Source organism: Oppia nitens, unplaced genomic scaffold (genome assembly GCF_028296485.1).
Source record: "Oppia nitens isolate AA-2021 unplaced genomic scaffold, nextdenovo-longstitch-racon4-pilon3 scaffold21_pilon_pilon_pilon, whole genome shotgun sequence".
Taxonomy (NCBI): Eukaryota; Metazoa; Arthropoda; class Arachnida; order Sarcoptiformes; family Oppiidae; genus Oppia; species Oppia nitens.
In genome coordinates this window covers 355001-370618 of record NW_026533201.1, presented here as the reverse complement: position 1 = coordinate 370618, position 15618 = coordinate 355001, and the positions used below count along the sequence as shown (strand labels likewise).

At 24.6% G+C, this 15618-nt stretch overlaps 1 protein-coding gene across 1 annotated transcript in view; it reads right to left on the bottom strand.

Annotated features, from left to right (window-relative positions):
- The window catches only part of LOC128953341 (uncharacterized), a 36866-nt gene that overhangs the window by 7544 nt on the left and 13704 nt on the right, over positions 1 to 15618 (bottom strand). The window contains exons 3-9 of the mRNA XM_054298828.1: positions 14395 to 14664; positions 6082 to 6411; positions 5331 to 5409; positions 3160 to 3637; positions 1535 to 2549; positions 1344 to 1445; positions 54 to 1129 (exon numbers count right to left, since the gene is read on the bottom strand). Of these exons, the coding sequence (XP_054154803.1) occupies positions 54 to 1129; positions 1344 to 1445; positions 1535 to 2549; positions 3160 to 3637; positions 5331 to 5409; positions 6082 to 6411; positions 14395 to 14664 (3350 nt within the window). The remainder of the gene's footprint in view (positions 1 to 53; positions 1130 to 1343; positions 1446 to 1534; positions 2550 to 3159; positions 3638 to 5330; positions 5410 to 6081; positions 6412 to 14394; positions 14665 to 15618) is intronic.

Here is a 15618-nt window from a genome sequence, read left to right as displayed (position 1 = left end):
TATTACTAATATTATTATTAATTTTATTACTATTATTACTATTATTACTATTATTACTATTAATACTAGTATTACTACTATTACTATTGTCTCTACTAATAATTAAATTATTATTAGTATTATTATTATTATAACTATTTTTAATTGAATTATTATTACTACTATTATTACTATTATTATAGGAATCGGCGCTAATTTTATAACCATTTTTCAACAACAAATTATTATTACTATTATTATCGCTACTATTTCGGCGACTGTTGGCCACCGATGACGGCCTAACAGACAGATCCAGTCCTTCATCCATCATATCGTCGTCATAATAGTCGTTATCTTCTTCTTCTTCGTCGTCGTCTTCAAACTCGTCGTCTTCTTCATCATCTTCGGCACTGAAACGTCTGATAACTGCCGCCGCCGTCGCCGACGACGACAGTGGCGGCGATCGGGACAGTGTTGTCGGCGACGGTGTACCCGATAGCCGACCGACTACACCAGTGGCTGTAGTAGTTAGTCCTCTGAGAAACGGTGGTAAACCACCGCCGATACCGACGCCGCCGGCCAGCGAATGTTCGGTAAGCGCCTGTAGCGATACGTTTAGCGAGTGGTCACCACCACTACCACCGACACCGCTACCGCCGTAGCCAATAATGCCGGCACTGTTTGGTGCACTGTTGGCACCACCGCCGCAGGTCAGGTCCATCAGCGCCATATGGGCTGCCGATGATTCGGTCAATGAGCCGCCACTGGTCAACGATATCGAGCGATTAATATTGACTCCGCCGGCCGAGTCCAACTTGGCCTGGGCGGCTGCCGCCGCCGCCTGCGACGACCGTTTTGGTCGGCCACGGGGTATAGACTTTTTGGTGGCCGCTGTTTTCGGCGGTTTGGTCGGACCGCCGACAGTCAAATCCATTTCGTCGGCACTCCAGTAGCTCGTATTGAACTCGTCATCGCCGGTGCCGCCGTTTTTATTGTCGCCACCCGACGAACCACCCGATGATATGCGCTCCTGTAGTCGCTGCGGACGGCGCTTATAAAACTCCATTTCATCCACTGTCCAGACGGCGCCCTTGACATTCTCCACACGCATAAAACACTTGTGCAACGATAGGTTATGTCGTACGGCATTCTAGTTAGAGGACAGGTAGGTATGAGATATTTTTTTTTGAAAGGTATAGACAGAGAGAGACAGAGAGACAGAGAGACAGAGAGACAGAGAGACAGAGAGACAGAGAGACAGAGAGACAGAGAGACAGAGAGACAGAGAGACAGAGAGACAGAGAGACAGAGAGACAGAGAGACAGAGAGACAGAGAGACAGACAGAGAGAGAGAGAGGACATACCTTCCAAGTGGCGGCATTTCGGCGAAAATAGCAGAAAGTATTTTGAAACCAATTGTATATTTCGTTTAGAGTCAGCTGTTTATCTGATGACTCGATGATGGCCTGGTAGGTGAGGTGACGGTAGGAAAGAAAACGGTTAAAAGATTATTAGACACCTCTTATACATACAGTTAGAGAGATAGAGGACATACCTGTCGGATAAGCGACGCATAAGTAAACGGTGGCCTGACTTCGGCATTCTTATAGAATTCCCGGTTTCGGGTAATCTCTTCGGTAATGTCCAGATTGCTGCGTTCGGCTATACGCCGGCGGGCGGGCGAGTCGGGCAACGATCCGCCGCAGTAGCCAAACATAGACAGATCGCCGCCGTCATCGTGACCAACGCCGCCGTTAATAATACCGCCGTTCAATACCAACGGTTTCGGTAGCGAATTACTACTACTAGTAGTAGTAGTGGTACCCGATTTGTCGCTCAAACGTCGACGGCCACCGCCTCCGCGACCACTGCCAGTACCAGTAGTGCCAGCATTGGCAGCACTGGTAATAACGGCTGCGCCGATCATCAGCGGCGGCGACGTATCCATTGGTGGCGGTCGCGATGCAGTGGGCGGCGGCGTAATCATCGATGTCTTACGATTGACTACTTTGGCGGCAACAACGCCACCGCCGCTGCCGACGCCGTTGTTGTTGTGGTTGAGGTGATGGTGTTGTTGGTGTAGATCGTCGACTACCGACATCAGCGACATGTGCTGGTGATGATGATGGCTGTTGTGATGGTGTGCTGGCGGTAATACAGTMGACGACGACGTCATCGATAGCGGCATCGATTGCGGCGGCGGTGGCGGCGATGGCGACGACATACAGCCGTGCGGCGATAGACGACCGCCGTTTGATGTATGATTGCCGCCACGCAAACTGTACGACTGTCTGTCCATCATTAGATCATCCGGTTTGATTGACAAACCTATACTGTCTCGGCTGTCACGGCCGCCGTCGCTGGTGCTGTGCTGGTGTAGCAGATGCTTGAATTCGGCCGGCAATTGTGGGGCCAGTCGTATACTTGAGGTGGTGGTGGAGGGAGGTGTCGATGATGTCGATGACTGCTGGGCCCGGTGTTTGTTGTGCAAGTGTTGCATCATTGCGGCCAACCTATCCTTTTCCCGTTCCAAGTGTTGCTCCAATTGTTGGACGACTTGCATCTGAACTCTATATATATATATATATAATATAATAATTAATTAATAAAAAAAATTATAATAAATAATAGATTTTTTTTAATGATTTTAATGTTTAGATTAGTTGTAAATTTTTTGTTGTGTATATAATTGGCTATTCATATACAATACATAGTGTATATAATTTATTTACAGTATATATATATATACTGTAAGAGAGAGAGAGATAGAAAGAGAGAGAGAGAGAGAGAGAGAAATAAATATTATTTGTAATAATAATAATAATAAATAAATATTATTATTATTATTATAAATAAAATTTAGATTTTTAATTATAATTAAAATCAAATAATATTATTTGGAAATAGCTAGGATTGCACACACACACTCACACACACACACACACACACACACACACACACACACACACACACACACACACACACACACACACACACACACAYACACACACACACACACATACACACAAACATTATATATATAAATACATTGTTATTATAATTAACCCTATATAACGTAATCTACATAACCTACCTAAACCTAACCTATCCTATATATATAGACACAGTATATACAGTACTATTACATAATACCAAAAAAAACACTACATGATTACATACCTGGCCTGGGCAGTACTTCTATCATCCAGCCCGTGCTCCATATTCAAATGTTTGACAAACTGGCCATAATCGTCGCATACCTGTTCACAGCCCGGCCATTTGCACATATTATGACCGTAGAGTACCGCTTGTAGACTTTCGGCCGCCGCTACCGCAGCCAAACTACTGTGATGATGACCGTTACCCAAACCGATACCGTCACCGTTCATATAGGCGCTATTGGCGGCCGCCATATTGGCCGTAAGTGCTGCCGCCGCAGATGACATACCGTTGAGGCCACCGACACCGCCGCCACCAGCCTTACCCGACAATAGCAAACTGCCGATCAGTTCCTCGCTGGTCATCATCGGCAACGGTAACTGTCCGATTGGTGTCGGCGGCTGTCCCGTAGGTGACAGTTGTTGTTGTTGATTGACGGCCGCGGCCGCCGATTGAGGCATTGATTTCCATATTTCCGATAAATATGGTTGAAGTGAACCTTTTGAATGCAAAAAAATAATTAAAATTAATTAATTAATTTTTTGAGTAGATTTTTAGATTAATAGATATATATAGTTATATATATATATATATATTTGATGTTAAATTAAAACTAATAATTAATATAATTATATCCTATAATTAATTCAACAATAAAAACAAATTTTTAGTTGAATTAATGGCAAATTTTTTCATAAAAATAAAATAATATACAAAAAAAAATATTAAATTAGCAATACTTGGAAAATGATTTAATAAATAAAATTATTTTTTAGTTAAATTTTATATCAAAATTTATTTTTTTTTTATTAATGCTAACACAATAATAATTATTGTATTTTAACAAACCGTATAAAAATTTTTGTTAACACATAAAATAATTTTTTTATATATTGAAAATATGAAAAAATTATTAAATGAAATTATTATTAAATAGATTTATATATAAGTATATATATATAATTGAAAATCCCGGGCAATAAAATAAAAATACAGGTAAGCCCTACACAAAAAATTACATATATAATATATAAATTAATAATATAAAGTCATACATAACCGGGACATACAGTAACTGTAAATTATATTATATTGTATTATATTTTTTTTTTATATATATAAAACATTTTTTTATTTTATATTTTATCGCGAATTACTTATATATATATATTTTATTATATTTATTTAAATCGAATTTTTAATATGAAATTTAATTTGATTGAAAATAAAAATGCATAAATTTTCAAGGTAATCTAAAAAAAAATAAAATAAATGTTTTTTTTTTGTTGCTAACTAAATCAATGTAAATGTAAAATTGTAAAAAAATGTACCGGTACATACAAGTATATTATGTATAAATGTTTTTAAGCTAAATAATCTAGTAATATAAAACTAATATAAAAGTATGTATGTATGTTTGATGAATGTATGTATGTATGTATGTATGTATGTATGTGTATGTGTATGTGTATGTGTATGTGTATGTGTATGTGTATGTGTATGTGTATGTGTATGTGTATGTGTATGTGTATGTGTATGTGTATGTGTATGTGTATGTGTATGTGTATGTGTATGTGTATGTGTATGTGTATGTGTATGTGTATGTGTATGTGTATGTGTATGTGTATGTGTATGTGTATGTGTATGTGTATGTGTATGTGTATGTTTGTATGTATTGTATGTGTGTGTTATAATATATACAAAAATTTTTAATGAAAAAATTTTTCAAATAAATAACAGATTTTTAAACAATAACAACAAAATAATATAATATAATACTTTAATAGTATTATTGTTAATATAAACAATTTATTTATATTTAGATGATAAACAAATTCAATGTCAATGTGAGGGTTGAAATTGTAAAGAAAAAAAAATAATAATAAAAAGTTATATAAAAATATACTAAAATTTAAATGTATTATAAAATTAATAAAAATAATTTTTTTTAATTTTGTTTAATAATAAAATTTAATTATTGATAAATGGTTTTATATGTAAGTACAGTATATAATGTAGGAAAAACCCCTCTATAAATATGGGCACCGGTAGGTAGACTAATGATTGACTACTACTGGGTGGCTATTGTTATGGATTTTTTATTTATTAATATTTAATTATATTATTATTAGTAGTAATAATTAATATAAGATATCATACTTTATATACTGTATATACAGTATAACACTTACTATTTGAGGTTAACTGATGATACAGTTGGCCCTGTTGTACAATGTTCATATGTAATTGCTCCTGTAGCTGGTCGGCTCCCTGTCCCCACAACACAAAATAACATAAGTAAAATTTAATAATAATTCAATGACACTAATTATTGACAATTATTATTATTATATAGAAAAAAATCAATTAATTACATACACATACACATACACATACACATACACATACACATACACATACACATACACATACACATACACATACACATACACATACACATACACATACACATACACATACACATACACATACACATACACTTCACACATACACATACACATACACATACACATACACATACACATACACATACACATACACATACACATACACATACACATACACATACACATACACACATACACATACACATACACATACACATACACATACACATACACATACACATACACATACACATACACATACACATACACATACACATACACATACACACATACACATACACATACACATACACATACACATACACATACACATACACATACACATACACATACACATACACATACACATACACATACACATACACATACACATACACATACACATACACATACACATACACATACACATACACATACACATACACATACACATACACATACACATACACATACACATACACATACACATACACATACACATACACTTCACACATATACACATATATATCCATACCTTTTGGTGAAGTAGTTGTTGTTGAAGCAGTTGCTGCAACTGTGTAGGTGTGAGCACATGTGACTGTAATAGATGATGCATTTGCAACTGTGTAGACATCAGTGCCATCGAATTGGGCGACAATCGGCCGCCGTTGGCCACCGATAGACTGGCCAACAGTTCGCCCATTAGGTGGCCGGCATGTGTGGCCGACGATAGGGGCGGCGATGGCGATCGTTGGCCACCACCGCCGGCACCGTTACCACCGCTGTTGTTGTTGTTGCTATGGTCTCCTCGCATATGATTTGACAGCTGATGGTCACTAAGTAGGCCAAGTCGTGCCCGCTTTGACTAAAAAATTTTTTTTTAGAAAATAAATAAATATATATTTAGTTAATAATAGTTAATTAATTGTTAATAATTAAGTAATTAGTTGAAAAAATTATTTATATAACTATTATATCTATATATAAATATATTATTTCTATAAATATATAATATCTACATTACATTTAATATATAATTATTAGTTATTTATAAATAATTTTTAGTTTTAATTTTACTAATTTAACTATAATTATTTATTTTTATATATTTATAGTTTTTTATTGCTATTAAATTATTTTAACAAACATATACTAAAAATTATTTATAAAAAAATTAAACTAGATAAATTTTTTGAAATTATTGTTAATTTATATTAATAAATAAAATGTTATAATAAACTAAACTAGATAACTTATATTATCAAAAATAATATTGTTACATGATGATAAATTATTATTTTCATAAAAAATATTATTATTATATTGTACTTGAAATTATAATGTTTTTTTTTATATAATAATAGTTTATTAGTATATTAAAAAAAATTATTATTATTATTATTATAATCATTATCATCATTATTTTGTTTGTTGTTAGAAAATAAAAAATAAATATTACATAATATATACAGTAATAACATTAACATAATAACAATAATAATAATCATCATCAAATAATTTGAGAAATAATAATAATAATAATAGAAAAAATATTTATTTTTTTTAAACAAATACAATACAATAATTTCTATATATATATATTGAAACCAATTTTTTTTATTATCATTTTATAGTTTATATATAATTTATTTCAATTGAGAAAAAAAATCTGTATTAAAGACTATTTGCTTTTTATGATTGGATTTTATTTTATATTTTATTTTATTTTTCTACAAATAATAATTTTATTTTTATTTGTTTTATTATTTATTGTTATTATTTTTATTTGTTGTATATATATATATATATTGTATTTTATTTTCAATTTACTCTTAGTTTTTTTATTTTGTTACTATATTTCCAACAAAAACAGTATAAATACAATGTATTTATTTTGTGTCCAACAAATTCAAGACATTAAAATAATTCAAATAATATATATATATATATATATATAATATTATATATAAATATATATCAATATATTGTGTGTATATATACAGTTTAAAACATCAGAAATATTGGATATAAAAACATTTATATTTCAATTATATTTTATTGATTTTTGTTTATATATATATATATATATAAAAATTATGTTTAATATACATTATAAAAATATATTTTAACAATAGATATAATAATAAAAAAATATAGAAATTTTTGTTATATCTAATAAAAATAGGGATTTTTTATGTTTATTTATTTTATTTATTTTTTCAAATATATATATATATTAATATATATATATACTAATAGATAAAACATATAGTTTATTTGATTTGTAAAAAATTTTATACAATACTTTAATACAATTTTTATATTTTATATATGTATATTAAAATTGTCTATTTTTAAAAAATAAAGTTCAATGTCAAATAAAAATTTTACTGATTTTTTATAATCATAAAATCATTGTATTTATTATGCAACAAAAAAAATATATATATATAGTATTACTTTTAGTATATTTTAAATATAACCATATAATAAACTAGCTAAAAATTATTTTTTTTATTTTTTCAATAGATAAGTATAGTTTTAAAAAATTTTATAATATTGTATATTAAGATAAATAATTTTTGTTAAATAAAAAATATTTCAATATCTTATAGATAAATATAGCTCTCTCTCTCTCTCTCTCTCTCTCTCTCTCTCTCTCTCTCTCTCTCTCTCTCTCTCTCTCTCTCTCTCTAACTGTTTGTATATAATATATATAAAAACAAATTCAATAATATTACTATACATATGATGTCTAACTGTACTACTAATACAAACAAATACCAAACACACTGTGTGTTTGTAAAAGACATAAGCGATTGGTATTATTATTATTATTATATACTATATATATATATATATATAATATTCAATATAAGCAAAAATTCAAACAAACACAAACAATGCATTGAATTTACTTTATTATATATATATATATATATATTGATATTATTGCACTGTTAGATATGGGGTGTTAGGAAATTAATATTAGGGTTAGACTATAGAGAGAGATGCTAAAATCTACCCGTGCTCTATAACTATGGCAAAACTATGTGTGTTTGTTTGTTTTTGATGGGAATGGTAGATGAAATAAAGGGATGGGGGAGAGGTAGGGAGGGAGGGAAAGGGATGGAAACAGTAAAACCTATAAACTATACTGTCTCATATGATGAGGATTGGGGGGGATGTCATCAAAATAGGGTCTCTCTATATGTATATATATATATATATACGGTATATAAGTTTATATACAACAGTATAAATGTAAACAAAATAACTTTTATATAAATACACTGTATGTGTTGTATAACTGTATATAACTGTTTTTGGTTGTATAATAGAAAGTGAATAAATAATATTATAGAAAAATAATTTTTATATAACAATAACAATAATAACAATATATATATATATATATTGTATATTGAAATCAATAAACAAAACACACACAACATTTTTCTCAATACTTTATATATATATATATATATATAATATAATATAATAAATGTATAAATTGTTTAATAAAATAAATTCCTTATAGTGTTTACAATATATATATATATAATAATAATAATAGTTATAATACTGTGAAAAATTTTGTCATTCAATTATACGGTTATATAAATAATAAAAATAATATACAGTATAGGGTATGTAATTTTGTTTATATTTATTATGCGAAAAAAATTATTATTTTTGTTTTGTTTATTTAATAAATTATTATTTATAGAAATAAATAATTATTTATTATGATAAATACACAGTATTGATAATTTTTTAAAAGTCATAAAACAATAATTGTGTTAAAATAACATATATATATATATATATATAAATATATAAAAATAATTATTAGTTTTATTATATTTCAATAAAAATATATACATATATATATATATCAATAATGTAAAGTATATATTAAATAAACTTTCTATTGCATTATCCCTATAATAATAATAATAATATATTTATTTTTTATATTCAATTATTATTATTATTGTTTCTTTTTTAATAAAAAAAACATTTATTATTATTATTAGTATAGTATATATTTACTTATATTTTATTCATAGAAAATAACAAATTACTAAATAAATTATATAATTTAATAGTCATTTACACCATTAAATTTAAGAAAAATAGTAATAATAATATCAATAATATCAATAAAATAAATTATATAAATTTATATTTACAGTTAACTTATATAAACAATATAATAATATTATTTTTACTTTACTTTATTTTTTTTAAACTACTATTTCATATATAAATAATGCACGAAATTGTTTTAATTGATTTTCAATTGAAAACTAATTTAATATAAATATATTATTTTTATTATACGGTATATAATACCACAAAAAAAATAATGTTTATTACTAAATATCAATAACATTATAATTTTAATAACAATTGAAATTATTATTATTATTATTAGTAGTAGTAGTAGTAGTAGTAGTAGTAGTAGTAGTAGTAGTTTACTGATACATTATAAATTAATTTTCAAACTAAACAAAAATAAAATAATAATATAATATATATATATATTAATATATTAATATATGAATAAATATTAATATAATTATTATTATTGGCAATTGTTTTTTGTTTTGTTTTGTTTTACTATAAGTCACGTAATATAATTGATAAAATTATTTAATAATAATTTTATTTAAATTTCATAAGCATGATCGTAATTATTATTATTATTGATATATTATATAAAGTTTAATAAAATTTATATTTATATTTAGACAAATAATTAAATATTCAATTACTATAATAAATTTTATTAATGCAATCTATATATTACTATAAATAATTTTTTGTGTATAATTAGTTGATACTATTGATAAAATACTAAACTATATATATATATATAAATCTTAAATAAATAGCTAAATATTATATATATATATATATATATTGATTATATATGTTATCTTATAATTAATGGATAATAAATAAATCTATATATATATATATATATATATATATATATATATATATATATATATATATATACAGTATATAAGCTATAATGTAACATTAATAAATAGCCTAATATTAGTTATTTTATTTATTTATTTATTTTTTTGTGATGTTATATGTTTTTTTGCTAGTATTGGTATTAAGTACATAATAAAATATCTATTATAGTTAATAATTAATAATATATATATATATTATATTTAATTATATTTATATTAAACAATTATATATATATATATATATAAATAGTCAGCTCCGCCTATTCATATAGTATGTAGAGAGAGAGAGAGAGAGAGAGAGAGAGAGAGAGAGAGAGAGAGAGAGAGAGAGAGAGAGAGAGAGAGGATAGTAATCCTTTTAACTCATAGTTTTATTATTTTATTTTATATATGTACTAAATATTACATACATTTCCCCCATATTTAGCAGCAAATATAGATAATTATAGGTAAAACTCAGGTATATATATACAGTATATATATATATATCTTTCGCTGAGATAATCATTTTAGTGATTTTCGTGTCATCTCTCTCTCTCTCTCTCTCTCTCTCTCTCTCTCTCTCTCTTACTTAGTATATATATATATATCACACACACACACACACACACACACACACACACACACACACACACACACACACACACACACACACATACACTAACACACATAACTGTTTGACTTTTATATACTTATATATCTATTAGCTATAATATTATCAGACAACTTATCGATGATATATTTATAGTATTGTCGACATATGTTATAAATATACAGTATATATATAGTATAGATATTATAGATAGATATTTATTTTATCTATAGTGTGAAATAATTAAGGATTTATTTTTAAAAAAATATATAATTTTTATTTTGTTTATGTTTCAAAAAAATAAAAAATAGTTAGTACTATATATATATATATAGTATTAAATGTAATATATGTATAGTATAACCTCAAGCATTTGAATTGAATAAATACTTATATTTATATATATCAATATTAAAGTACTGTATATATTATATACATATATATCATATATAATGTATACATCAATGATGGATACAGTAGTATATAAATAGATATATATATATATTTATATAGAGATGATGTTTAAAGGAGGAAAGGGATTACACCAATCATATTGTTTGAATTATTAGTATTATTATTATTGTGTCGACACAAATATATGATACATATGTACTGTATATAAAAATGTAATATAATTTTATATTTTTCAAAAAATTTTTTATTTGATTTTTATTCATCATTGTATATGTAAAGTATTGTGTATATATATATATATATATATATATATATATATATATATATATACTATATATATATATATATATATACAATACTATATATATATATATATATATATACAATACTATATATATATATATATATATATATATATACAATACTATATATATATATATAGTAACTGACAAATAGTATAGTTATTATTATTATTATTATTATTATTATAAAAGTTTAAAAAACAACATTTATAATAAGTAAGTGATAGAAAGTTATTCAATTGTCGTAATATATATAAATATATATATTATATATATATATATATATATATTTATGCAAACATTATACTAGTTTTTATTATTTTATGTATATAAAAGTTTTATTATACAAAAATTATAAAACATTTTTTGTTGTTGAAAAAGTATAGATATTTATATACAGTATTTATATATAAATAATATATTATTTATTTGTAAAAATAAATATTTCCACAATAATAATAATAATAACACATATTGTATCAAGATCAATTAATAGAAATGTTATTTTGTTTTAATTGTTGTAATGTAAATATTATTTCTAATTTAACAAAAAAAAACTAATAATACTTTATATAAAACTAATTCATTAATAATAACAAAATATATTATTTTGTAATAATTAGTTTTATAATAATAATAATATTATTATTATTATTATTAAGTGTAAAAATTATAATTATAATAGAAAATAATTGTTATGTAATACACATTAATTATCATATATATATATATGAAATATTTCAATCTATTATATAATATCTATATTACAATATAGATTATTGTAATTAATATATTTAATATTAACATTTTAATATCAATTATACAATAAGTTTAAGTAAAAATAAAATAAAATTTTTTAATTAATGTCTAAATAAGTATTTTTTAAAATAAAATTATTATTTTTCATAAACAAATAAATTCAAAAAACTATTGCTAAATAAATTGTGTAATTAATTAATTATTGATATAATTTTTATTTGAAAATATCTATATATATATATATCATATTAATAATTTAATTTATTTTATAGATAATTTAAATAAAATAAATTATTTATTTTAACTAATATATATATATATATAAACATTATATAGAAATCAAATTAGTTATTTTTCTTAAAAAAATATAATTATTAAAAAAACATAAAATCAATAACCAAATTAAAAAAAAACTAAATTATTATTAATATTTTTTTTGCATAGCAAACAAATTTAATGATTAATAATATCTTTATTTTTTGACAACAAAAACAAATTTGCAAAACAAAACTGTTTACTGTAATACTAGTTTTCATTCAATTATTATTATTAATAATATTATTTTTATATATATATATATAATTTTAATAACCTTATATCACGATAAAAATAAATTTAACAACAACAATAACAATAACAAAATAAATAAATAAATTTAATTAAATAAATATTAGTAGTAAATATAAATTAAATTTAATATATAATATAATATATAGAGTGTAATACATGATAATATAATATTAGTAGAAAATTTTGTTTTGCATATTTGTTTTATATCTATAAATAATAATAATAATAATAATAATTTTATTTTTTAAAAATTTTGTGTAATAATAATAATAATATATTTATCTCTCTCTCTCTCTCTCTCTCTCTCTCTCTCTAAGCTCACTAAATATTATCATAAATTTTTTAATACAAACACACATTAATATATATATATATATATATATATACATAAAATACTGTCGACAACACAAATAATAAATACACGCGATTTCATAGTTATTATTATTATTATTTTAGATAAAATAATAATAAATATCTAAACATATAGTAGTAGTAGTATATCAATATATATATATATATACTGTATATATGTATAAACTTTTTTTTATATTAATACAATATATAGAGAGAAACTAAACTAAACAAAACATAGATATAACTATGAGTTATATATAAATTTTATATTTTATTATTTTTTATATATATTATCATTTTTTTTGGTTCAACAATAAGTCTACTAAATACACGCCAATATATTATTAATTTTGTTGTTGTTTTTGTTGTTGTTGTATGTGTTATACACTATAGATATATTTGATATGACTATTATTATTATTATTATTATCGTTAATATATATGACATAACTTTTATAGTATAATTTTTTAAAAATTATGTAAATATAATAATAATAATATAGTAGTTTTTTTTAAAAATTAGTTTAGTTTATAACAACAACAAAAAATAATTAAATTAATATAAATACAGTTTTATTTATTGATCAATAGCTACTTATATTCAATATATTTATATAAAAAAAATTCAATAATAAACTTTAATAAATAATTATTTATCCACAAAAAAAATTATTATTAATTACTAAATAATTAAATAATAAATATTCTATTAATTATAATAATAAAATTTTAAAAAATCTTAAAAAATATTAATAATTTCATTGTTTAATAAATCAATTATTTTTTCTTATAGTTATAAAACACTAATTATAAAAACATTAGTAATTAATTGCAATTAAATAAAATTAAAATAAATTACTTACCATTAGATGATCCACTGATTCGTGATCACCAATGGATAGATTCAGACAACTCTGGGCTAACTGTTCCCTCTGTTCACGTGTTAGGCTACCGGTGCCGCTGCTGGCAGTTGTTGTATTGGTAGTAGTAGTCGGTACCGATGACCTACCACCATTGGATATACCACTACCGGTGCTATCGGTACTATCGTATGGCCTTTTTTGTGTAGCACTGGTAGTACGTGAAGACAGATTCATAACACCATTACTGCCCATTGTGTCCATCATATCATACTATATAAGCCAATAGAAAATAAAAAAATATATAATAATTAAAATTTAATTTTTAAATATATATATATATATATATAAAATTATCATAAATTTAAACTAAATTTTTTACAGTATTTTTTTAAGAGTATTGATTGTATAAAATATTTTTATTATTATTATTATCTCTTTTTAATATTATATTGAAAATAAAAAGTTTATATTCAACTAAATATCTATATATATATTATATATTATTTTTTTGTTGTTATCGTTTATTTTATATATATATATATATATATATATATATATATATATATATATTTAAACTAAAATATTGTGTGCCATTAATATACAGTGCATATGACATATAAATACAACAACAAAAAAATAAAAATCATTGTCTCCTATAATATTGATTTTAATTATTTATTTTAGTTTTATTTTGTGTGTTATTGTTTAAATACATAGCAATAGTAAAAATATATTTTTTTTGTTAAAAACTTTTTTTTTATATGATAATCTCTAGAAATGATAAATGCATACAAAATACTGTATATATATATACAGTATATATATATAAAGTGCATATCGTTTACACACACACACACACACACTTGACAAACAAAATAAATAATTAAATATACTTTTTTCCTAACTATAAAATATATATTATATATATATTTATACAAAAATAAGTCGCTTTCAAACACACACACAAAACAAATACATTTTTGTCATTTCATTTGCTTAAAGACATTAGTCTTAATCAATGCGAAAGAGAGAGAGAGAGAGAGAGAGAGAGAGAGAGAGAGAGAGAGAGAGTGTTTAGATATGGGTCGGTATGTAAAATGGTTTGGTATATACAGTATATATATATATATATATTGTCGAATCTAAAGGGGTTTCTATATATATATATACTGTATATATATTGTATATAATTTATATTATTTTTTAAAAAAATGTTTATCAAAA